This window comes from Marmota marmota, unplaced genomic scaffold, assembly GCF_001458135.2.
Source record: "Marmota marmota marmota unplaced genomic scaffold, marMar, whole genome shotgun sequence".
In the NCBI taxonomy this organism is placed as follows: Eukaryota; Metazoa; Chordata; class Mammalia; order Rodentia; family Sciuridae; genus Marmota; species Marmota marmota.
In genome coordinates, this window is record NW_026000026.1 from 80,419,788 (window position 1) to 80,446,984 (window position 27,197).

General features: G+C 40.9%; 2 protein-coding genes across 3 annotated transcripts in view; both read right to left on the minus strand.

Moving 5' to 3' along the window:
* Pde6a (phosphodiesterase 6A) overlaps window positions 1–23,097 on the minus strand; it is a 72,686-nt gene extending 49,589 nt beyond the window's left edge. Inside the window, exons 1-5 of one of the 2 annotated variants that reach the window (XM_015486083.2) lie at window positions 22,482–23,097; window positions 14,270–14,422; window positions 13,667–13,756; window positions 12,594–12,734; window positions 2,659–2,733 (exon numbers count right to left, since the gene is read on the minus strand). In XM_015486083.2, the coding sequence (XP_015341569.1) occupies window positions 2,659–2,733; window positions 12,594–12,734; window positions 13,667–13,756; window positions 14,270–14,422; window positions 22,482–22,955 (933 nt within the window). In that variant the 5' untranslated portion in view covers window positions 22,956–23,097. The remainder of the gene's footprint in view (window positions 1–2,658; window positions 2,734–12,593; window positions 12,735–13,666; window positions 13,757–14,269; window positions 14,423–22,481) is intronic. The other variant, XM_015486088.2, reaches the window with a different exon arrangement.
* Window positions 23,098–24,445: 1,348 nt separating this feature from the next.
* LOC107135689 (motile sperm domain-containing protein 1) lies at window positions 24,446–25,303 on the minus strand. The gene has a single exon (XM_015477687.2). It carries the CDS (start codon window positions 25,201–25,203, stop codon window positions 24,724–24,726), a length of 480 nt encoding a protein of 159 aa, XP_015333173.1. The 5' UTR covers window positions 25,204–25,303; the 3' UTR covers window positions 24,446–24,723.
* Between the last annotated feature and the right edge of the window lie 1,894 nt (window positions 25,304–27,197).

Genomic DNA, 27,197 nt, shown 5'->3' on the forward strand with positions numbered 1-27,197 from the left:
AAAAAAAAAAAAAAAAAAAAAAAAAAAGCCCTGTGAGAACACATCAACTCTGCCAACATGGAAAAGCTGCACATTAAAAGCTGTCTTTGAAAAGGAAAGGCATCAGGCTGAGGCCTTAGCTCAGTGGCAGAACACTTGCCTACCATGTGCAAGGCCCTTGATTTCATTCCCAGCACCAAGGGAGAGAAAAAGAAAAAAGGAGGATAACCCAAATAATATTTTGGGTGGGAGGTACCTAGGATTGAACTCAAGGGCACTCGACCACTGAGCTACATCCCCAGCCCTATTTTGTATTTCTTTAGAGACACTGAGTTGCTTAGCACCTCATTTTTGCTGAGGCTGGCTTTGAACTCGTGATCCTCATGCCTTAGCCTCCCAAGGCGCTGGGATTACAGGCATGCACCATCGTGCCCATAGTGACATAGTATTTTTGAAATAGTATTGACAGCAAGACATGATGCATTTTTTTAAAATTTTATTTTATTTTTTGTGCAAACCCAGTGAGGGAGATGTAGAAGTGCTTAGGTGGTCAGGGCAAGATGTCGAGTGAGGAGGTTGGGAGCTAGGCCAGAACAAATGAGCATGGAGAAGGTCTTCTGATGATGTCAACTTCCTGCTTGATAAAAGTGCTCGTGGACACAAATGGGGGACCCAAACAAACTGATAATTCTGTACTTGTGCTCCTAAGTGGGGGATCCAACAGAAAAACAAAAACAGACACGTGGACAGAGAAGGCACTAATCAATAATAGTGAAGAGCACATGGACAAGGGAGTAGATAAGGAAAGGAGGAAATTCCAGAGTCCACAAAAAGAATAGGCCAAAACTCCCCCACTGGATTCCCAGCTTTAGGGTTTTGGGGAGATGTCTATCTCTGTATCTCTGTCATCTTTGCAATAAGCCTACTTCCTATTTGCTGTCTCTGTGTACTGTTCTTCAATTCTTTGCTAAATGGAGACTACGAAGCCAGCCCCCCTAGATGGTACAACAGGATCTTGCACATGCTAGGCAAGAACTCAACCACAGAGCTACATCCCCAGCATTGATTCAGCCTTGGAAATGCAATCATAAAATTGTGTGGGCAAAAACATAATTTGAAACTGGATGGCAACAGATTACAAAGGTCATTTTGGATAAAATATACCAGACAAAATAAATTCCAAGTTTGAAATCTCATCTGTCGTGTATATGAAGCTCACAAAGGTGTTAATTTTGAATTTCCAGAGTTTGAATTAAGACTCTTTATCATTCACAGTCATACAGGCATGTGTGAGTGCACACTCTGGGCTCTTTATTTGGGTGGAATCAGGCCTCTGGGAGAAACTGATATACTATTTCACACAGAATGAAGATTCTTATGGGAAGAGAGCTGAACTAATACTCAATTCAGAATAAGACTGTCTTTCTTACTGTTATGATTTGGATCTTATCATCATCATCATGGTCATCATTATTATCATAATTATTATTTTATACCTGGGATTGAACCTAGGGGCACTTAACCACTAAGCCACATCCCTAGCCCTTTATAAAAATGTTTTATTTACAGACAGAGTCTCTCTGAGTTGTTAGGGCTTCATTAAGTTGCTGAGGCTGGCTTTGAACTCGTGATCCTCCTGCCTCAGCCTTCTGAGCACTGGGATTATAGGTGTGCACCATGGCACCCAGCTTGGTTTGAATCTTAAATGTTCCCTCAAAGTTCCTGTGTTGAAGACTTGATCCCCAAGCAGCCATGTTCAGATGGGGGGCCTTGGGAAGTGATGGAAATATGAGGGGTCTGATCTCAAGAATGGATTAATCCATTGATGGATTCCTAGCTTAGTGGGCCTGGGCAGAGGGCCTTTGTTATAAGGCTTCTCTCTCTCTCTCTCTCTCTCTCTCTCTCCCCCCCCCATTTCCTGGCTACCATGAGTTGAGCAGCTTTACTCCACACATGCTCCCTGCCATGATGGTCTTCTTGACCACAGGGCCAGAAACAACAGAGTCCAGTGACCATGAAGTAAAGTTTCTGAAACCATGAGCCAAAAGAAATTTTCCCTCTTTCAGTTGATTTTATAAAGTATTTTATCACAGCAATGGAAAATTGACTAACACATTTTCTGATCCTCTGAGGTTCCTGCTAAGCTTCTTCAGTTATTCAACAGGTTCTGTAGGCCGTTTGAGTGCCAGTTCTATGTGCCATGTGTCACATCCACATCCCATGCACACCTTTTTGGCATCTCAATTTTTCATTCTAAATATTGAACCTCATTTTTAGAATGAGCCCCTATTGCAAGATGCAGGATGGGGATATAGCTTGGTGTAGGGTGCTTGCCTAGCATGCATGAGACACTGAATTTGACCCCAGCATTGAACAACAACAACAAAAAAAGTCTTTCTAGAATTTAGAATTTAGAAGACCTGTGAAATGAGGATACTGATTTCTTCCTTAATCTACGTCACCAGGTTACTGTGAAACTTCAGTAAGTATTTAAAGATAACCCTGCAAAAGACAGGCCTGGGTGATTGTGAAGAATTATTCTAACTCAAGAGAGACAAACAAACCCAGAGAAGATAAAAGCATGTGTAAAAAAGAAATGTCCTTCAGCAGTCTACTGTGTCTTATATTTGAATTTTATTAAGCATTTGTTTATATTGAAAAGGCTAGAGAGAGACTTACCCTTCCATCCGGGGTCCTGGGACCGGTATAGGGAGGTGCTTCACCCATCAGAACTGGCCAGACATCGAAAAATTCCTAGGAATGAAGGAATCAGTTTAGGTGTTTTGAAAATAGGTAAAGAAAAAGAGACTGGGCTGGGATGTGGCTCAAGCGGTAGCACGCTCGCCTGGCATGTGTGCGGCCTGGGTTCGATCCTCAGCACCACATACAAACAAAGATGTTGTGTCCACCGAAAACTAAAAAATAAATAAATATTAAAAAAAAAAAGAAAAAGAGACTAATAAAAGAAGGTTAACAGATATGAATCATCTGTTCACTAAAATCCAGAAGGTGGGAAGAGCTTGCTGGGATCCAAGCATGGAAGAGCAGTGAGACTCACTAGAATCACTAATTGCAGTTACATGATAATCACATCTGCCCTACAAAATACTGATGAACCGGGCTTGTCTAATTGTTAGCCAAAACATTGGAGCTGAGTTGGGGCACCCTCAGTGTTGTGGGACGCAAGAGGGAAAGTGGGGTCTCCACGGCTTAGGAATTTACCATAAAGACACACTAACACAAGATGGGAAGAATTACCCTCTGCAATACCATTGATAGCAGTGAAAAATAAGAAACAATTTAAATGTTCAACCAGATGGACTTATTAAAATAAATATGGCACATAATTATTAACAACATTAGTAGATAATAATCTATTAACAATGATGTTACAGATGTGTGTGTACTGATTGGAAAGGTGCCCAAACTGGGCACAGTGGTGTACACCTGCAATCCCAGGGACTTGGGAAGCTGAGGCAGGAGGATGGCAATTTCAAGACCAGCCTTGGCAACCAAATGAGGCTCTAGTCCCTAAACAACTTAGTGAGACCCTGAGCCAAAAGGGCTGAAGATATGGTTCAGTCAATTCAATCCTGAGTACAGGAAGGAAGGAAGGAAAGAAGGAGGAAGAAAGAATGAAAGAAAAAAAAAGAAGGAAAGAAAGAAAAAAATACACAATGGTGCCAAATGTAACAGATAAATCCAACAAGAAAGGTTGCCGCCTCTAAAATGAGGAGCTATTAAATCAAAATAAATAGGAGGTTATTAGCCTGAGGCTGTCTCTGTGCTTTGGGTTCCTGCATAGCAATTTGAGTTCCCACAATACAAAGTGAAACCTAACTTATTATATAAAAGAACAAAAACCCAATTTAGGAACATATTTTCACAGCAAATAGAAGTTTCAGCCAATCCCAGGCAGCCAACTGACTGGATCAGGTCCAAATCAGGCAAATGTCTACCTTTAACAAGTCAAGTTATGTCTGTATTTTACCTCTTAGTTCAATCTAAAAAACCTCAGTGAGCATGCTGCAGAACAGATGTCTCTTGGACATCGTTTGGCCCTGAGTGCTGCCCAATTCATGAATCATTCTTTACTCAAGAAAGCTCTATTACATCAATTTTATCCTCAAGTTTTCTTTTCACATGGTCAAGACAGGCAGAGAAGAGAGAAAAGAGCCTGGAGAGGATCTGTATGGTCACGCAGTCTCAAGAGGAGAAGCCAGTGGGACCCCACACAGTCTCTGGCCTGCTACTGCGCTGTGTTTCCTTTGCAGGCAGAGCTGCAAACCTTGTGTTGGGTCAAGTCTGGGTCCTCCCACCTCCAGGGCTGTTCATTAAGCTGTAATATGTAGGCACAAACTGTACTTGGCTAGCCTGGGTTATTATGGGTAGGAGGCCAACCGCACTTTTCCTTTGCTTCTCTCCTGTTTGAACAACACATCTTAGCGTGATGGTTTGCTTGTTCTCATACCATCCAAAGGACAAGCACAAGGGAGTCCACATGGAACTCAGCCTTCATGTCCTCAGCCTTCTGCCCAGTTGGGCCCTTTTTTCTAGATGACTAGCAACAGGAAGAAATTCAGTTCTGAATGAAGATCTAAACTGGGGCCTAGCTGAGCCCCACAACCTGTTTGTTGCTAGATATACAGAGATAAATAAGGCACGATTTATTCCTAGAGGAACTCACCACTCCACAAAGGAGACAATAGAGTACTCAGGTAGATGGAGCAAGAACTGAAACAGTGGTGGAAGGAGATTGGAGAGGCCAAAGGAGCCCAGAAGAACAAGTACATTGGGCTGATGCTTTGTGTGGCCAAACACTGAGTGGATCGGAAGGCTGTACCAGGAGAAGAGAATGGCCAAGCAGGGTTGGGTGGAGAGTGGGGCAAATTTCTCTCCCTCATTTGCTCCCTCCCCTCCCTTCTTCTCTTTTTGTTCTTAATTGCTTTATTGAGATACAACTGATGTATCATAGACTATGGTTAGGATATGCTTTCAGAATATCCCCCAAAGCTTCCTGTGCTGGAGACTTGGTCCCCAGTGTGACAATGTAGAGGTAATGGAACCCTGAGGAGGTGGGGCCTTGTGGAAGGTGGCTAGGTAATATGTAATGCTGCCCTTGTCATTTAATTTTTGACGGACCAGAGTTAGCTCCTGAGAGACCAGGTTGTTATAAAGAGAGAACCTGGCCCCTGGATTTTTCTGGCTTCTCTCACTATGTGATGTTATACACATGTGTTCCTGTCTGCCACTGGTTCCTCACCAGAGGCCAAACAGATGGGGGTGCCCAATCTTAAGACTTTCAGCTCCAGAACTATGAGCTACATAAACCTCTTTTCTTTAAAAAGTATATAGCTTCATGAATTTTGTTATAGCAACAGAAACTGAGCTAAGATACTATAAAATGAATCCACTTGAAGTATACAATCCCTGGTACCAGGGATTGAACTCAGGGGCACTCAGCCACTGAGCCACATCCCCAGCCCTATTTTGTATTTTATTTAGAGACAGGGTCTCACTGAGTTGCTTAGCGCCTTGCTTTTGCAGAGGCTGGCTTTGAACTCTTGATCCTTCTGCCTCAGCCACTCGAGCCACTGGGATTAAGGTGTGCGCCTGGTTGAAATTTGACTATTCAGAATTTTTTGTTGTTGATGTTTATTTGTTTTTGCAGTACTGAGAATTATACCCAGGGCTTTGCATATACTAGGCAAGTGTTCTACCATGAACTTCACCTCCAACACATTTTTATTTTATTTTGAGACAGGGTCTCAAAAATAAGAGGCTGGCCTTGATTTTATGATCCTCCTAACTCAGCCTCCAGAGTTGCTGGAATTACCAGCATGTGCCCAGCTTGGAAATTCTTTTGATTGTATTGTGAATATAGCTCAGTAGTATACTGTGTACTTAGTATGCACGAGGCCCTGGGGGTAATCCCCAGTACTGCAAATAAATATGCTGAAGGGGGGGGGGGGAGAACTGGGCATAGTGGTGCACACCTATAGTCCCAGCTACTCAGGATTAGGATCACTTAAGCTTAGGAGTTCTAAGTCATTCTGGGTAACATAGTGAGACTCTATCAAAAATTTTTTTTAAATTAAAATAAAAAGGGAAAGAAGGAAGGCAGGAAAGGTAGGAAAACAAATTATTTTGGTTAAAAAGGAATCATTTATCCGTATAATTAATTTATTTGCTACTTCCTGAAGGAGAAGCCAAGAGTATATTGCTGGAATTAGTAATATTTGGCAAAAATATATGACTCAAGAGTATAAAAGTCATATAAATATTTGCACTAGAATTAGAGTCCATATACTAATATCATAGTATATGGCCAACTACACCAGAATCGTGTAAGGAGCTATTTATTTTTAAAGGTAAAATCAGAAAAATAAGCCTATGTGGTACATGGAAATGCAATATATGTAATAAAGAGGATTCAAAATGGTGGCATGCTAAAGAATGGCTAAAGAGTAGACCATTCTTTTCTTCTATTTTTCTTTTCAGTGCCAAAAATCAAAACCAGGACCTTTCATGTACAAAGCAAGCACTCTGCCACTGAATCCCCAATCCTGAAGGTAGGCTGTTTTTTAAGTGGAGAAACATAGAAGGAAAAAAAAATATACCCCTCTCTCACATCATAAACTTAATTTCAAGATAAATAAAAGATTAAATTATATTAATCAAAACTATAAGGCTGGGTTAGTGCACACCTGTAATCCCAGCAATTTGGGAGGCTAAGGCAGGAAGATCACAAGTTTGAGGCCAATCTCAGCAATTTAGCAAGACACTGTCTCAAAATAAAAAATAAAATAAAAATAAAAATCCCTGGGAATGTAGGTTGTAAAGCACCCCCTAGGTTTATTCTCCAGTACCAAAACAACAACCACCACCCAAAATACTACAAAAACACTCAAAGTCAACACATGAGATTTTTTTCAGATTATCTTTATAACATTAGCAGTAAGGAAGTTTTACTAAATAAAAACTAAAGCTCAGAAGCCATAAAATAAATTTTAAATCTTCTGTATGTTGAAAGATGTCATAAACAAAGTTAAAATATAATTTATAGGGAAAAAAGTTTACAGCACATGTTACAGATGTATGATCCCATCATATACAAAGCGCTCCTATGAATTAACAAGAAACAGACAACTCTTAACAATTGACATGTGATATGTCCGGAAGTGCACGGAGAAAGAAAAATCAAATCACAAACAAAAGGACATAGTTCCTCTTCTGAGTAATCAGTGGGAAAAAAAAAAAAAACCTGGAAGAAAAAAGACACTAGTTTTTACCCATATGAATAGGGGGTGGAAAGTATGATGTCAAGAATTGGTAAGAGTTTTGGTAAAAAAGACTCTAATGCAGTATGAGTGAGAATGAAAATTGTATAGCCCTTAGACAAAAAATTTTGAGAAAAGCAAAATAAAAATTAATAATTTCACTTTTACAACTCTATAGACATTTTCACTTAAGTACATAAGGACTCAGCTTTAAGGTTGTTATTGCAGCTTTGTCTTTAATTGCAAGAATATTTAGAAATACATTTAATGCCCAACAACAGGGGAAAGATAAATTAACCAGACTATTCAAAAACCTCAGATATGAACTACAGAACAAAGAAGGGGATTTTTACTTTGATTAATCATGGCTATTTATTTCAAATCAAGCCTCTCAATAGGAAAATTGCAAAATTTGGAGTGTATGTATGTAAAAACATTGATTTAAGGAATCATAGAGCTAGCAAGGCAGCAAGCACTTAATGAGCCAAGATGCCAGTGCTAGAAGCCTGACCAGATTCTACTTTTCATTTCAACCCACTTGCTGACGCCAAAGTTGTTGAGAAGCTAAGAAACTGATAAAAGCTGACAGATGACTCACTGGTCAAGGACAAAATTGTAATTCAGGGCCTGTCAAGGAAGAGAAATCCTTGAAAACACCCTAGGCTGGGATCCACACCCTCCTGCAAAATTTATATCCTGGAGTACAACTGAACCGGAAGCAGACCAGCTCTCACAGAGACTGCAAACCCGCTTGAAAGCAGCATAATCCCTGATTAAGCAACCTAATTGCTTGCCAGAAGTAAAATCATCCATTTTGGAAGGAAATAACATTGTTCCAGAGTTTTAAATCATCTCTATAATTTTTCATACATATCTCTAATGGTCTAACAAAAATGATTAGAAATGTGAAAGATAAGAATTAACTAAAAGATCAAGAAGGGAAACAGATCATAGAAACAGGTCTATAGAAGGTATCCACAGATACTGTTGCTCTCAGATACAGACTCTACCTTGGTCTTTTGTTTGTTTGTTGCCGAGACTGGCCTTGAATCTGTGATACTCCTGCCTCAGCTTTCTTTCTTTTTTTTTTTTTTAGAGAGAGAGAGAGAGAGAGAGAGAGAGAGAATTTTTTTAATATTTTATTTTTTAGTTTTTGGCAGACACAACATCTTTGTTTGTATGTGGTGCTGAGGATCAAACCCGGGCCGCACGCATGCCAGGCGAGCGTGCTACCGCTTGAGCCACATCCCCAGCCCCCTGCCTCAGCTTTCAAAGTACCAAGATCACAGGTATGTGCCACAGTGCCGGCTCAGATTCTAAAGTAATCGTGTTTATGTCTAAGAAATTAAATATAATATAGAGGACTGGGAATATAGCTCAGTAGCAGAGCACTTCCTTAGCATGCTTAAAGCCCTGGGCTTGATCCCCAGCACCACAAATGAACAAAGAGAGCAAGAGCGAGAGCGAGAGCGATAGAGAGAGAGAGAGAGAGAGAGAGAGAAAGAAGAAGAAAGAGGAGGAGGAGGAAGAAGAGAAGGAGGAGGAGGGGGAGGAGGAGGAGGAGGAAGGAAACAAAGGGAGAGAATCTTAACAAAAAACTGGAAATTACAGAGAGAAAGAGAAAGTGTGTATGAATAAAATGGAAAATCTAAAATTGAAGAAAAACATACACGAAGACTGGGGATATAGCTTAGTAGTCCAGTGTTTAGCATATGCATGGCCCTGGGTTGATCCCTCACACCAAGAAAAACAAAATTAAAAAAAATAGCTGAAATGAAGAATTCAATATAAAGTTTTACAGTCAATTAGACACAATCAAAGAGAGGCTAGGTGATTAATAAAAGATAAAACAAAAGAAATATTCAAGTTGAAGAACAAAAATATGAAAATAAAAATACAGAAAGTCATATAAGAGACATAAAACATGGTGAAAATATCTAACATATAGCAAAAAATTTACAGCTACTTTTATAACTAGGAAGTATGTTTGCAAATTAAAAAATCAAGGCAGTAAGGTATTATAGAAGAATATATAAACATAAACATACCAATGAGACAAAAATCCAGAAATAGACCCCCACATATTTGACTGATGATAAAGGTATGATAGAGAAAGATGATCTTTTCAACTGAATAGTAGGAAAAGGAGGCTTTTTTCAATAAAAGGTACTGGGCCAATTAGATATCAATATGGAAAAATTAATATTTGCCTTACTCACACTATACATTAAAAAATTTAGGTAGATTGTAGAACTACATGTAAAAGTTAACACAATACAACTCTTAGAAATTGACACAGAAAAATATCTTTATGACCTTGGAGATAAGAAATAGTTCTTATATGTGGCACAAAAATCAATAGCCATAAAAAAAATATTGATAAGCTGGATTACATTATAATTCAGAACTTATATTAATCAAAACACACTATTAAGTCCAGCATGGTGGCACATGTCTGTAATCCCAGCAGCTTGGGAGGCTGAGGCAGGATTATGAGCTCAAAGCCAGCCTCAGCAATTTAGTGGGGCCCTAAGCAACTCAGTGAGACCCTGTCTCTAAATAAAATATAAAAAAGGGTTGGGGATATGGCTTAGTGGTTATTTGGTACTGGGATTTGAACCCCTGGGTTCAAATCCCAGTACCAAATAACAACAATAAAAACATCATTAAGAGAATGAAGCACAGAGCCGGGGGAGATATTTGTAATGCATATAATCAACAGAAGACCTGTGTTTCAGAATTTGTAAAGAATATCTACAAATCAATGATTTTTTTAAAAGACAACATAATTTTTAAAAATGGGGAAAGATTGGAACAGTCAGTTCACAACAAAGGATATCCAAATGGCCAGTAAACATGAAAAAGTGTTCAACCTCATCAGTCATTAGGGAAATACATGTTACCATCAAAAGGAAAAACACCACATATCCACCAGAGTAGAAAGTTAGTAAAAATGACAACACCAAGTATTGGAGTGGAAACCCTATGCGTTGCTGGTGGGAGTACAAAATGTGGTTCAATCATTTGGAAAATCAGATAGGCAATGGCTTCTAAAGCTATTACCCCAAAATGCACTCTAGCTAAATACCTAACAGAAACAGGTACAACTGATCAAAAAAGACACATACTAGAACATTCACAATAGCAATATTCGTACCATCCAAGATCTGAAAATTCAAATTTCCTCAACAGTAGAAATCAATAAATTGTTGTGGATTATTCATATGTTGGAACATTCCACAAGTTTAAACTGCTACATAGATCAATAAAGATGAACCTTATAACCAAAATGTTGGGCAAAAGAAACCTGGTACAGGAGAATGTGTGTTGTATGATTCCATTTAATGTACCTCAAAATAGGCAGAACAAATATGGTGGTCAATGTCTAATGGTGGTTACCTTCAGGGAGGCAGCTGTGGGAATATTGAAGAGGGTTTGAAAGAAACTGCTGAGGGGCTGGTAACATTGCTTAGTTTTGATAGTGATTACACAGGGATATTCAGTCTGTGATAATTCCCCTTTCTGGGTCTATGTTATGTTTCAATATAAAGGCTTATTAAAAAGAATTTATATGTATTGGTATGGACAGATGTTTATAAAACACTAAGCAAAAGATGTAGACTATCAGAAAATGTGGCCCAGCAATTTGACTCAGCCACTCAGTAGATTCTGATGAACTGTCAAATCTGGAGGCCTTTGGACTAAACTAAGATCTTTGGGGCTGGGGATGTGGCTCAAGTGGTAGCGCGCTCGCCTGGCATGCGTGCGGCCCAGGTTCGATCCTCAGCACCACATACAAACAAAGATGTTATGTCCGCCAAAAACTAATAAATAAATAAACTAAGATCTTTTCCAACCCCAGATTCTGTGATGCACTCCACTCCATATGAGGAGGGTGCGCAATGGTCTATGCACCATGCTCAGTAGAACAAGGCACATAAAAGGAAACTGAGTCCTCCTGTACCTTGTGCAGGAGAAATCTGGACAATCAGAAGCTCTCCTCTAAAACAGAAAATGATTAGTCTCAGGAGGTAGAGAGATGAATAAAGGAATGGGAGAACTAGTTTGGGAGAACATAGTTGAGAACCATTGCTTGGGATCGCATCAAACTCTGCCTCCTTAGCTGCCATGTGGGCTACAAATCTGGCCCCTGAGCATTTTAAGGACCTGATGAAGCACCTGTCTCTACTTCCATTGACCTTGGGTTTGACAAACTATAGGAAAGTTTTATACCCAGCTTTCAGTACATTTTCTAAGAAATCCAGAAATCTTTGGCAATCTTCTTCTGGACTGCCAACCAATAAAACTTCTCACTCACCTCACCAACCTTCTTCTCACTTACACTTTCCTTTCTAAATGACCAGGGAGTGTAGGCTTGTTTTAACCCACCTGAGCTCTTGAGTAACCTTTCCCCTTTAAAGGCCAGAATGCCTATGTTCAGTTAGGACCTGTGTAAGAATTTCACAACATGCAAACTCCCCAGCCTCTTCCCTGTGCGATGGCATGCGTGACAAAAAAAAAAAAAAAAAGACTCTTCTTTGGGAAAGCAGTGACAGAGAATGGGAGAACAGTGTCTGAGATTGGGGTCTCTGATGACCTCATGGTTGTGGCAAGCCTAGGGCCTGGGAGTGTTCCTTTGCAAGGGTGCAGGATGCCGAGTCTTATCAGCCTCGACATTGATATCAGGCACATAGTTCCTGGGAATTGAGGGACTCTCCTGCTAGACAACAACAGTGTTTCACCAGGTCCACTACTTTGGAAGCTGCCCACTTAACAGTAACTTTAAACAATGGACTTTTTTGAGAACTACACAAAGCTCCTAATATTGCAACGATAAACTTCAACTGTGTAAAAGCTACATAAATGTTTCCATCCCTGTAACTTTCTGGATACCAAGAATAATACTTGCATAGTCTTTAGCCTGATAATGAGATATATATAAATAAAGATTGCTGGCATATCTCTTTAGATCTGCTTCTCCATCAGAGAGCAGCACTCCACCTGATCCCAGCTATTTATCTTCAAAATCTGCATCTGTGGGGCTGGGGATGTGGCTCAAGTGGTAACGCGCTCACCTGGCATGCGTGCGGCCCGGGTTCGATCCCCAGCACCACATACAAAACAAAGATGTTGTGTCCGCCGATGAATAAAAAATAAATATTAAAATTCTCTCTCTCCCTCTCTCACTCTCTCTTTAACCAAAAAAAAAAATCTGCATCTGTGAGTCTTTATTTTTCTAATCCCCCATAGCCCCTTGCCAGAACCTGCTAGACTGGACACACTGGTCATGGCACTGATTTTCTTTGGAAATGTCTGACCTTGAAGTTTTCTCACCTTCTGCTTGGTCATATCTAAGAGACACACAGAATATCTGTCACAGTTGAGGAAGGCACGGACTGTGTACAGGGCTTTGTGGAACTGTCTCTCAATGTCTGTAAGTTCTTCAAAGACTTTGCTCCCAGACCACAGCAGTATCTACAGAAATACAAAAAAGTATACAGAGCTTTTGAGGCACAGAGCAGTAGTTCACTCAGCTAGATAAAAATAACAATCCTGTAAAGTTTTTAAGTTGTTTTTTTTTTTTTTGAGTTTATTTCATCTAATTGACACAATAACCTGAAGAAATAGATATTATAGACTGAGAAACTGAGGCTTGAAGAGGTGAATTAACTGGCTGATTTATACTGTGATCAACTCTGTACGTTTTCTATCTTATATGTTATTAATAAACATATTAATAAAAAGGGTCTGGGAATGTAGCTTTGTAGTAAAGCACTTGCCAAGCATGCACAAGGCCCCAGGTTTGATTCCCAGTACTACAAAAAACAAAACAAAACAAAACAAAAAAAACTAATGAATATTAATTGGACACAAATGCCCTACATATATTATCTCATTTATGTGGATGAGGGGGAGTGGTGGTACTGGGGATTCCACTTAGGGCCTTAAGCATGCTAGATAACTAAAACAGGGTCTTGCTAAGTTACCCAAGTTGGACAACTTATGATCCTCCCGCCTCAGACTCCAAAGTAGCTGAGATTTTAGTGTGTGCCATCCAGCCTGGCATAATTTACTATTGATAGCAATCTTTTGAGGGTGGTACCATAACTAGCTCTGTTTTTCAAAAGAGAAGACTAAAGCTCAGAGGCCATCTGATATGCTCAGGGTGTAGGAGTAGGTAATGAACAGGAATTAAAATCCAAGCTGTCTAACTTGAAACTTTGTGTATATAATCACTCTGGGTTTCAGCTTTACAAACCTCCTCTGCCTGATACCACTGGGGATCTCACTGGAAACTGTAGAATGGTTCCCAGGCACCTTCGTTCCGACCTGTCCTGCCAGTTCTAACCATATCAGTGCTTCAGTAAAAGGACATGTCCAGTCCATTCCTAGAGCCAAACCCTTACCTGGCCACGCCGAGTCTCACAGTTGTACAGGTAACTCAAGTGGTAAACCTTCATGAGTAGATTTGCAAAATTGAGGTACTTGAGAAGAATCTAAAAAATCAAACAGCATAGGAGGAGCAGATGAGAAGGAAAAATCCACACTCTGGCCACTTTTGCCATCAGCAAATGTCTGAATATTTTAAAAGCTTCATCAGAAATGATTTAAGAAGAAGGATTATTTAGAAAGCAAACTCATAAAATGTTGCATTATGAATGTAAAACTCACAGAATATAGAATGTTGATGTGAGGATATTAATGACAGCTATTACTTTCTGTAAAATCATCACCATTTTACAAATAAGAAAACAGGTTCAGAGAAGCTATGTGACCTGCCCAAGTCAGTGAGAGATTGGAAAAGCAAGAACAATTTTTCCTTTATTCCTGACTGCAAAACCTAGCGTCTTCACCATTATCCTATCCCACCTCTTTCAGAGAGCCTCAGACCAATCCCCGTCTTACAGTTGGGAAAACTGAGGCCAGCCAAATAGCACAGTTTGGGGGACCTCATGAGCTAGGAGAATGTGCCAGCATGGTCACCCCAGCAGCTTCTAAAGCATTCTTACCTCTTCATCTCCCTTGGTGAAGTGGGGTCCATCTACTTTATTCACAGCCATCAATACAGCCACCAAGTCCTTCCCATTCATTATAGGGGAAGCCAGAATGTTCTTGGTCTGGTACTCTGTGAGGTTGTCCACGAAGTCACAAAAGTGCTCATCCTGAAGGAAAGCAGAGACCAACATGAGGAGGCAAATGCAGAGCGAGGACAATAAAATGACCCAGAGCCCTTCATTGAGGAGGGAATGAAGGCATTGCCATCTACTCCCCTGGGGCAAGAGCAGGGCAACCAGAGATGACTCCTGCCAGAGATGAAGTCTCCAAAATCCAGAAGGTCTGAGACACAGACCTGTAGGGGCCTGAGGATGGGAGGGGGGACATTCTAGAGAGGGAGGTTTGGAGGAGGCTTTTGAGATCAGGACAATTAAGCCCAAAATAGAATCTTGAATGAGTATAATAATGACAATCACTTGCAGGTATTTGCGCATGTCGCTTTACCTTCATCATCTCGTTTTCATTTCCTGATATGTATGAGGTGTCCCCCCAGAACTCCTGTGTTAATGCAGGAGATGAAATGATCAGAGAGCTGTAACCCAACCAGTGGATTAGTCCATTTGATGGATTAATAATTTAAAAGGACTGACTGGGTTATAACTGTAGGCAGGTAGGGTGTGGCTGGAGGAAGTAGGTAAGGGGGTTGTGCCTTTGAGGTTTATATTTTGTCCCTGGTGAGCAGAGCACTTTCTTTCTCTGCTTCCCCTATGTTGTGAGCTGAGCAGCTCTCTCTTCCACCACGCCATTCTGCCATGATGTTCTGCTTCTCCTTGGGCCTAGAGCAATAGATTCAGACAATCATGGGCTAAACCTCTGAAACTGTGAGTCAAAAACATTTTTTTCCTCTAAGTTATTCTTGTTGGGTATTTTCGTCACAGCAATGAAAAGCTAAGTAAGACATTCTTCCTAATAGCTAATGAAATAGGTACCATGAGCCCATCTTACAGAAGGGGGAACTAACTCGAAGCTAATGTTACGTATGTGTGTGTGTGTGTGTGTGTGTGTGTGTGTTTGACTTCAGAACCTGTCCTCAGTTCTGCTACCTCTCACAGAAATCGGGATGTGGATAGCATGGGGTCAAGGTCATTGAACAAAAGGATTTGTTATTTTCAGCTTTTCTAACATCTAGTTTCAGTACCACATAGCCAGTTCAACAGATATCCCCTCCCCATAAATCTCAATGGAAGCCCTACTATGTGTCAGACCTCTGCCAAACACCAGGAATATGAGATGACTAAGATTCAGGCCTCTCACAGATAAATCAGTAATAGTAACACAGGGACATAGAGCTTGACTCAAAGTTATAGGGATGCAGAGGAGACATCCCCTCACATCCCCCACTGAAAGCAGCCTGGGAAGCCAGTCGAGGCTGTGGTGCAGTCCATGTGTGCAGAATGAAGAGACAGAGCCTGGATTGTTATCTTGAATTTGAAAGAATGCACCTTTCTGCTGCTGGTGCCTCCATGAGTTTCCCAACTCTCAGTGTGGCTTAGGACACAAGCCAACCCAAACATGCACAGCACATGCCTTTGTGAGAATGGAAATGTATTTCACAGAGCCAATTCATAGAACTTGACGTTTTTCCAGGGGTTACCAGGTATTGAACTCAGGGCACTTGGCCACTGAGCCACATCCCCAGCCCTATTTTGTATTTTATTTAGAGACAGGGTCTCACTGAGTTGCTTAGCGCCTTGCTGTTGCTGAGGCTGGCTTTGAGCTCATAATCCTCCTGCCTCAGCCTCCCAAACCACTGGGATTTCAGGTGTGTGCCACTGTGCCTGGCTCATAGAACTTTTCTAAAACCAAGTCTGCCAAATCTTTCCCATGATTCAAAAATTCTGAGGGTATATTCTTCGTTTTTGGATTTCTTCTGGTTAGAGTGAGATTAAATAGACAATGCCCTTGTCAGTGAAGCTGTTTTAAACCAGGTGAAGGGTAAAGGAATTAAGAGAAGCCTGTAGCATTCTACTTGAATTAGCATTTGAGGATTAAGCAAAATCTCTAAAGAGGCATTAGCCAAGAAGAGTTTTCTGTGTCATTCTCTAAGGACACTGACGAATTCCTGAGTATGGGTTAGGATAGGGCATGCTCACATTCATTTCATGCAGTGAGTTTGCCTCTAATAGGAAAAGCAGACCCTTGAGCCTTGCCTGCATTTGAAGCAGATGTTTCTAAATCCACCAGAATCCTCTTTTCCGTGAATCTACCAGCCCTGGAACTCCCTCACGAGCACTCCAGCTACCAAATGACTGGCATCTATACAATCATTGTCATCTGCATGTGTTCAGTACGTTCTAAATGATCATATTATACACTTTCAGATGATCAGAGGCAGAAGAGGACTTAGATGACATTTAGCTCAAACCATTTATTTTAAAGCTCAGGAATCAGAGGCCTGGCTAGGAAAAGCACAAAGTCATCCATTTATTTGGTTAGAATTAACAAAGTGCCTTCTATATGCAGGAACTGCTCTGGAGCCTGGGGCCATACCCGTGAACAAGAGGGGTGCTAAAAATTACATTTAAATGGGAAAGACAAACAAAAAGCAGGTTCATGGTAAGCATTCTCCCTCTAGCTTGTGGTATAACAGTTTTGAAGGAAATAAACTGGGTGATGCTGTAGGAAGTGATGGAAGAGGTGACAGGCCGAAGCCACTTTGGTTAATGATGGTGGTCAGGGAGGCTTCTCTAGAGAAGTGATGCTGAGCCAAGAGCTGAAAGGAGCCAGGCAAGGGGCACAAAGAATGCAAGACAAAGGTGGCAATGAGCCTGGTAGCTCTGACCAACAGAAAGATCAGTGTAGCTGAAGCATCTAGAAGGAGAGGGAGAATGGAGGGCAAGGAAGTTAGACAGGGGGCAGGAACCGCATTCATCAGGGTCTTGGAGGACATGGTAGAGTTTAGATTTTATTATCTATTTGTTTGTTTATTTATTTATTTTACAGTTTAGATTTTGAAAAGCAATGTAGTACCCTTCTCATTCCTGATTCCCAATTCTCTTTTTCAAACATTCACAGTGCTAAGCTTTATTGTATCCCATGATGAGATCTGTTAATGATTTAGTAATGATGGGCTAGGCTCAGGGCCAGACAATTTTCACATATAGCCTCAGTAATTTACATCAGCCCTGCCACAATACACTCTCACCCCCCTCATTTTATAGCCAACTCCTTTACTGCTAAGTGCCACAGTCACTCCACTCATTCATTCACTGACTTATTGGTTTATCCATTGATTTGCTCATCACTTCATTCATTCATTCATATTTATTGAGCCTGGCTCTGGGTCAGGCACTAGGATGCCAAGACCAATAATATGAGGTTATTGGGTTCTCACAGTATAGTAGGGGATCCTGTAAAACATGAACATACAATTCAAACCATAATACGAAGCAGCCCTTCACAGAATGGGTAATGCTTGGGGCCCCAGAGAGGGAGGGGCTTGTTCTAGGATTGGATTTAGGAGCTACTCAATGCACTGTCAGTAGTTGGAATCCCTCTGAGCCTTGGTTTCCCCTTTGGCAAAAACAGAGTGAGGGCTCTGGCCCTTCTGGAGGTTTTTTCCTTGTCTAGTTTGCCAGGTCCCAGATCTCCAGGAAGGGAAGGACTAAACGTGAGTGTCTTAGAATGCTGTCCTATCAGGGTTCAGCCTTCAAAAATGGGACTGGTTGGCCACAGGAGGTGCTGGGAAAGGGCTGCTGTCCACTCTTTCACTCACTCAGTCAATTGCAAAGAGCGTCTCATTCTGTCCCAGTCACTAGATTAGGTGCTGGTCACCTGTGGTGAATAAGACAACTGTGCTTGGGGACAGACAGCTTCATGGGCTTTCCTGCTAGGAAAAAGAATTAAAGCTTAACACACTCATAAATATTGAGTGCCAAGTAGGGTTTTCAGATTTAGTAAGGAAATACAGGATACCCAGTTAAATTTGGATTTCAGGTGAGTAATAAATAATTCCTTAGTCATATGTTCTAAATATTGCACGGAACATATTTATACCAAAATACTATTCTTTTCTTATATAAAATTCAAACGTAACTGGCCATCTTATATTTTACTTGGCAATCCTAACTGCAAGTCTTCCTAAGGAGACCCCAAGAATAAGTAGGAGTCCTCTAGGGTGGGGAGGTACGTTAGAGCGTGGAAAACTCCATTCGTGTTTTCCTATCCCAACAGTGCAGTGATTGTAATCGTTCCCCAGGTTTTGCCAACACTGAGGGCTAAGAGTATGACTTGAGGTTTCAGGGACAACCCAGACCCTGGTCCATAACATCTTCCTCCTCCCCTGCTTCACTTCCAGTTTCTATTTGGCAGCCAAGACTATGTCCTGCCCAAAGGCAAGAACTGAGTAAGATTTCCCAAGGAGGACAGAAGCAAACAACACACAAATACTGGTCTGACTTCTCCCTCGGGGTTGAGTCACAGCTAGGGAGACTGTCCCAGACTCAAGAGCTTCCAGGGAAGGGCAGGCTTGGCTGCCAGGGTGAACTTTGAGGGTTGAAGAGAAAGTAACAGGCCATCCCTTAGCACGGTGGCTCCATAAACTGTTAGGCTTAGATATGGGAAATCCAAGGACCTTTCTAAGATCCTCCATCCCATAGTGCCAGAGTCTACAGAAGCTCTCAGCACCTTTGTTCTCTGCTTTCCCACAAACAGAATCTCAACCAAGAGCTACAGAAGGATAAGGCTAGATTCTTCTTCATATTCCACAGAGACCCAGGGAAGTACCTATCACTTAGAATAAGTCCTTAACAACATAATGATACAAATAAGGAATGGGGGCCACCAATGGAAGCCATTACAATGTGCCAAGAACACTGCTAGATGAGAAAGAATAATTTTGCTTAATCCTTACAATGCTGGATGATAACTCTTATTGCGGTTTGCTTTTTATTTGTTCGCTTTTGGTTTTGGGTCCTGGAGATTGAACCCAGGGGTGCTTTACCACTAGGCTAAATCCCAGCCCTTTTCATTTCTTATTTTAAGACAGGGTTTTTCTTAGTTGCTTAGGACCTTGCTTACATTGCTGAGGCTGGCCTAGAAATTGCAATCCTCTTCACTCAGCCTCCTGAATTGCTGGGATTACAAACATGTGCCACCATGCCCAGCAACTAGCTGTTATCTAAAGCAAATTACCTAAGCCCTCTGTGCCAGTTTCCTTATCTATAAAAATAGAATTTATCAAAATCTTTGATTGTTTTTTTACTGTATACCAATCACTGTTCTGTGTATAAATTTTAATTAATTAAATCCTCATAACAACCCTGAGATACATGTTAGTGTTTTCAACCTCTTTTACCAGAGGAAACTGAAGCAGACCTCCCAAACCTGAGATATCTAATTCGAGAGTCTATTTGTAGGGGAGGGAAAAATAGCTTCCCTCTGCCCTTCTGACTTCTTTGCCTGGGCTACAAATTAAATTTATGTACAACAGTTTAACAGGAGAAAAGATCATTTCATTAATTATATATGCACAGGAGTCCCCCAAAATAATGGAGGAGTTACATGAAGAGTCAGATGATTGAAACCTCCTGCTACAGAAAGTAAGAAGGGCCCCAGGCTTCTCTTATCACTGTTTTATAAATTAGGAAATCCATCCAATCAGGCTAAGTGATTTGCCAAGCACATATTCTTAGAAAGTTACAGATTTCACACCCAGATCTCATCTCAAAGGATAAGATCTTAACTCTCTTCTCTTTGATTAGAAATGACCTTTCTTGGACACACAGTCCCATGCCCTCATGTTTTAGATACTGAGAAAGTATAGAACATCAGAGTTAAGATCATGGTCTAAAGGCCAGAGAGTAACTAGGCACACACCTATAATCCAAGTGACTCAGGAGCTGAGCCAGGAGGATTGCAAGTTCAAGGATAGCCTCAGCAATTATTATAAGCTATTTTTCAAAATAAAAAAGGGCTGGGAATATTGATTAGAGGTAAAGCACCTTTGGGTTCAATCCCTAGTACCAAAAAAAAAAAAAAAAAGCCAGTTTAAAATCCCTGCCTGCTACTTTCTACTGTGTGACTCTGAAAAAGTTATTTAATATTATTTCTGGCCTTCAATTTCATCATCTATAGGACAGAGATATTAAGAGTTATGCTATCAAAGGTTTTGAAAGCAATAAGATAATCCTGTGGGGTACAATTAAAGTCTGGAGAGAATTGGAGAGATAACAGACTCCAATCCAGTTAGACAAGTCCTCCTGAAAGATTCTTTGAGTAGGATCTGGAGTCCAATATTAATCTATATTATTATGTATATTTGTAAATTCATTCATTCTCATTGCTGTATGGTACTCCATTGGATGAGTAAACTACAATTTATGTATTCATCATAAAAAAAATAGAAAAACTGAAAGCCCCAGGGGAAATAAGAGGAGAAACTAACGCCATGAGGGAGTCCATCTGGTGTGTGTCCACAGAGGCTCAAGCCTGGACTTGATGACCTTCTTGAATACTGGCAATAGTAGGTATGGAGTCCTGGCTTGGCCATAACTCTCTGGTGATCCTGTACGATCCCCTTTCTGAGATCTCCTGGATCTGTTTTTCTTAAATATTAAATAAAACAGTTGAATAAAATTATCTCTGATGCCCCCCTGCCTCTCCGTTTTTTTTTTTTTTTAACTTAAGAAGACCCTTCATCTGAAATAAGGCCATAGTAAGGTAGGGACAAAGTCACAAAAAGTCCAGGTTCTGAATCTTGGAAATAGTTGAACTTGGGCTCCTGGTTTGGCCAATGTGATGGCAAGTGAGCCCCACATGGGCCTTCCACTATGGGGCAGTCATTCTTTTGGGTGTGACATGGGCTCAAGACATTTACTGCATAATTACCTGGCTGTGATCTTTATGCTGTGTTTCCTCACCTGCATTGTGCTGGATCTTAGGATAAATGCCTGGGGAATAAAACAGACATGGGCCCTGGCTGCGGGCTTATTGCGATGAGCGATTTCAGGAAGGTCACTCTATAACAGGGGAATCAGGAGAGCCTTCCTGAGTAAGTGACACTTTTTGGGTGGGAAGGTAGTGGGGATTGAAGCCAGGGGTGCTTACCCACTGAGCCACATTCCCAGCCCCACCCCACCCCCACCCCCACCCCCACCCCGATTTTTTTTTAAATTTTAATTTTGAGACAAGTTCTTGCTAATTAGGGCCTAGCTAAATTGCTGAGACTGGCCTTGAACTTGCAATCCTCCTGACTTAGCCTCCCAGCCTCCTGATTCACTGGGTTTACAGGGATGCACCACCATACCCAGTCTGAGTAAGTGACTTTTAAGCAGCAATCTAAAAGGATGTGTTGGAGTTGGCCGGTGAAGAGGAGTATGTGGACCCTGCATAGCAGATTTTGAAAGCTAATGTCCAGAAAGGAGACATGATTTGCCCACGGTAACCAAAGAGAACTTTGTCATAACTGTTGGTAGAATCCAGTGGACTGCTGGACTCTTAGAAGGAGCCCAGTGCTTAACCAAGAGATCCATGTTAACATTTCCAGGAACCAGAGAGTCAGCCATCCATCCTGCCTCCTGATGTCAACCAGGAAAACAATATCACCTCAATGATAGTCCCGCCAGGAGTGCACAACCTGAATCTAATCATAGAGAAACATCAGACAAGGCCAAATGAAGGACATTTCTGAAAATATATTTTGGTCTGTGACTTCCAAGAACATCAGCCCCATGGAAAACAAAGATTGACTGAGGACTTGTTTCCGGCTAAAGTAGATTAAAGAGACAGGGCTGCACAGGCATGACGGGGATGTTGGCACAGCCTGAAAGTGACCTGTGGGTTAGATGATAATACTGCAGCAATGTTGCATTTCCTGAATTCAGTCATTATACTGTGGCGATATAAAACCTTTCTTTGTTCTAGAAATCCAGAGTGAAGTACTTAGGGACAAAGGGGCATATGTCTGCAACTTCCTCTCAAGTGGGTCGGAAAACAAATTTGACAAGATACAAATGATTGGTGAATTTGGATGAAAATATCCAGTTGTCTGTAGTATTTTAAACTTTTCTGTTAAGTCTGAACTTTTTTCAAAATAAAATAAGTAAATAATTAGAGGCACCGTGTTGTCATCAGCCCAGACTTGGTGACCAGCAGCTCCCCACCCATTTGTACCCAGAGCCCCACTGAATAATATCTCACCACCCTCTCTTATGGGGAACAGAGTACCTCTTTTGTGTTGGGGACATTGATGACCTTCTTAGACTGTGCGACATAGCCTACGACACCCATGTCCAGAGGGAAGACGATCTCGGAATCGGGCATCACCAGGCATTCCTCAAAGGTGGCATCCTTGTGGACGTTGAAGAGTCGAGTGGCTAGCTCCCCGATGCCATTTCGGGCCCTGTACATGAACAGGCTCATACGGTCTGCCTGCAGGAGGAAGCACAGCTTCTTCATGACATTAAAGGTACACTTCTCAGCCTGCAAGTTCTCTTGAAGGTCCCTCAGGAGATCAAAGATGATTTCACTCTCCTCCACGCTGCTCAGAGGGTGGTAGTAGCTGAAGTCCACAGCTGCCTCCTTGGCCCCAAGGAGGTCTGAGATGACCTTGGCCCTGTAGTGGAGATCGTAATACCGTTTGGCAAAGCCAATATTTGAGTCCAGGAACTTCTCCACCTCCTCTGCTGTCACCTCACCCATGGCTGGGAATCCCTCTGGCTACTTCTCTGGAGGCGCTGGGACGGAGGCCTTTCGAGGGCACTTTTGCAGTCTGTGGCAAGTTGAGTCAGAATGTGCCCTGCTCTGATCTGGACTTCTCTGGGTCTTGCATGGAAATCTCACTGAGAAAGAAAGACACATAGGAGTGAGAGTGAGCTTGGGAGATTAAGTCATTAATATTTCCCAAGAACAAGGATTATGGGGATCAGTGTGTTCCAGATGCTGCTGGGCCCAGGGTGGGAGGTGAGAGTTCCCTCTTCCCTCTTCTGCTAAAACAGAGAAGAGATTTCTGCACAGAGCAGGAGGCAAACTTAAACACCACTCAAGCAGGAGGTTGCAATAGGCCTCACAGGAACAGCCTAGCCTATTATCTATGTATGTGTTCTTCTGTCCTTTAAGATCGTTTCCTTAAACCTTTGACACAAAAGCCTAACGCTATTTAGGAGATTTGTTTGGCTTCTCCTGGAGAATCATGAGATCTAACAGCCCTTTCCACATTCCTCCATGGCAGAAATGACAGGAGCTGGGAGATGACTGTCCACCAGCCTCCTCTGCTCTTCCAGGCCCCACCCTTTCCCCAAAGCCTCTTGGGTATCTGCTTTCACTTTGCCCAGCGGCCACTCAGACTGCTTCCTTCCTATCCATTACAGGTCTGGCACTTGAGGGGCCAGATTTCACAATTTCTGCGCAAAAGTTTTTCTCAATCTTAGATTTCAATGATTCGGATTCTGTTGTTCTAAGGGTCCTTATAAAAACAACACACCTTTCATAGTTCTTCTTTTATTACAAAAATATACATGTTCTCTGTAGAAAATCTCATGAAGAAGATAATTAAAATCATCCATAATTCTGCTACTCAGAGACAATCTGTCCTTTCCATAGAGGCCTACCTTTAAAAATCTGTTTCCTTTCAATGCACTTGACCTTTAATATGTTTTCTCTGGCTCCAGCCTGTAACTTCTTGGACTGTCCATCAGAAATACACCCAGTGGTCCACAGACTATCATTTCCAGTGAATCTCAAAATACCAGAATCCTTGTTGAAGTGCCCCTCCTGCACACCAGGAAGGAGCAAAAGAACACTTTACTTTCTGGATGAACCTTACTTTCCCTTCCTTGATGTCTCTACATTGTAACCACTGTAGAATGCATGATCATAAACAGTGGCTGGCACTTTGAACTTTGTAAATGAACTTTATTGGAAAGTAGATTACTTCTTTTGTTGTAGAGTATAAGTTCTTTGGGCATTGGACACATTTAGTACTGTGTACAAAGGTGTCCACCTGACCCATGGTTAACATTATAACTCCAAACACTGCAGATTAGTTTTGTGAGATTTCAGATTCAAAGTTATGTTTGTGATATTCATCTATATGCTATGTGTAACAGTAATTTCATTCATTCTCCTTGCTGTATAGTATTCCACTAGATGAATAAGGTACAATTTATTTACCCATGATTTTTTTTAATGTTTTAAAGTCTTTTGCATAACAGGTATAGATATAAAAAAGTTTCTTCAAATAGTTTCCTAGGTGTCACTCAGAAGCAGCCTTGCTGTCTGTCTGTAACATAATGTGCTGGCATCCTTCAAATAAAATTATAGAGAAATTTAAAATATATATTATACATTTGCAGTTATTTGAAATCATTCAATAGTTTGTAGCATGTTAATGGAGTGAAATAGAGTTAAAAGGCAGTCCACATTCATATTTTCAAGATAAATTTACTCAGAAGTTGGTTGAAATCCTTGCTCACGTTCTAAGTATAGCCATTGTGATAAGACCTGGTTGAAACGATTGTTCAAAAAATAAACTTTCAGTTAAATGTTCCTTTATTCTTTTTTCCTCTTCTTCCTTTTGTTGTTCTTTTGCAGATGGGAGAAGAGTAGCAACAACCTCTTTCCTTCCTAAAGCCTTCCTCTGGCTTTGCTCAGAAACTTGGAGACGGAATTTATCGATTACACCATAGTGACAGGATCGAACATCTCTATGACGAATCACAATATCCACACAACACTGAGGCTTTACTGCACCTGCAGCATCAACGACAACATACTTATTTGGAGCAGTACACAAAACTTTGAACTTCAAGGCGAACTCATAGGGATTGTACAGTGTCAACACTTGTTTATGTGTTGACTGATCATCTGCATAAAATATTAGCTCTGTGGGAAACACAAAAACAGGAAGATTCCCTTCCATTAGCTCTGGTTGTCTTTTTTGTTGATGCATTGGCACTGAATCCTCTTGCTGCAGCTTCTGTTTTTACAGACTCGGATCTATTTTGGATTTTTCTTAGTTTCAGTTAAAAGCTCCAAAGCATCCTCGGAAAGCAGCTGCGACTGCTCCTACACTCCTTTGTCAGTGTCTCCAGACTGCACTCTACCCATCATTTTTTTTTTTAAAAAAAAAGCTTCAAACACTCCCAAAGTAAACTGAGCACTCTGTCCAAATGCTCTTTCCCACCTCTCTAAAAAGTTTGAGAATACATATCTATACTAGACTGTAACATGTGTTGCTAAATATGAACATCTTTCCGAGGATCTCCCATTCATTCTGGTGACTACAGAGCACTCCTCTGTATGGAGGGACCATAATGCCACACAGTACCACCCTCTACAGCAGGGTTTCTCAACCTTGGCACTATTAACATTTTGTATTCAGTAATTCTTTGTTGTGAAAGGCAGTCCTGGACACTGAGAATGCTTACCTTGGCCTCGACCTGCTAGATACCAATATCACTCCTAAAAGTTATGACAACTAAAATACCTGCTGACAAGTGGTTTGGGAGCCTGAGGCAGAGGATCTCAAGTTCAAGGCCAGCCTCAACAAAAGTGAGGTGCTAAGCAACTTGATGAGACCCTGTCTCTAAATAAAATACGAAATAGTGCTGGGGATGTGGCTCAATAGGCAAGTGCCTTGAGTTCAATACCCAGTAACCACCCCCCTCCCATAAATAAAATATCTGCAGACATTTCTAAATGCCCCTCGAGAAGCAAAACCACCTCAATTGAGAACTATTGTCCCTTAGTTAGATATTTAGGTTGTTTCTGATTTTATAGCATTATGAACAATGTTGTAAGGAAGTTTTATATTTCTTGTAAAAACATTCACTATTTTCTGAATATTTTTTTCATTCCTTTTGAGTTCTGCATCTTTTTAAAAAAAGCATAAATATAGAGTTCTGCCATCCATGTACTGGCAAGTGCCATAATTTCATTCTTCATTATGGCTGGGTAATATTCCTTTGTGTATATATACCACATTTTCTTTATCCATTCATCCCACAGGTGTTTTTTTTTTTTTTTTTTTGGAGTCCAAGTTTAGAGGTAAATAAGATAGAATAGAAGAAAATAACAGGAACAAGAAAGGAATGAATGGGTTAAGAAGAGGTTCTTTGTGAGGTATCAATTTGGAAAGAATAGAATTCTGAAATTGAGGACCTGCTTGAATGTGAATGGACTGGTGGACATATTAGTGGCCACAGATTCCAGTGTGGGGTATGAAGCACTCTACCAGTTGCCTAGAAGAAGATGTGTATGAATAACAAAAGATATTCATCACTTCTGCCAAGAGCCATGGTGAAGAAGCTGGGGGTGCTCAACTAGAAGGAAATTCTAAAAACCTATTGAAAGTGAGGGTAATGTGCCAATTTGTTCAGGAAGGTTCTAGAGAGCAGGATAAGCTATCAGGCCAGAGGCTCTGGTTATTATAAAAACACAGCACCCAGAGTACTTAAAAGAGATAGTTTAGTGTTAAACCTGGGACTGAGTCTGGGTCAGATATCTGCTAGCTGTGTAATTAGTCAATTTTTCCTGGACCTAGCTTTGCTTATCTGTAAAATTAGACTTACTTTACATGGATATTATGAAAATTGAATGAGATAATGCAGGGTATAATGTAAAGTTATGTACCTGGTGTATATTAAGTCAAACCCTTTAAAACTTCCAATGACTATATTCATCCTACCCAAAAAGTGATTTTCTATTGTTTAATTTAGTGTAGATATTCAATAATTATTATATTAGTTATTTTCACTATAAAAGATCTGGATTACCTTATAGGGGGTAAGTGTCATGCCATTGCAGGTATGTAAGAGGAGGACATGGTAAAGGGGATTTACCCATAAGTATTTTTATAGGCAGATAAACCTGAGGCTAAAAGTCAGCAAGCAGGTGCAAACAAGAGAGAGAACTGAGACAGTGTAGAAGCAAGATATAGAATGT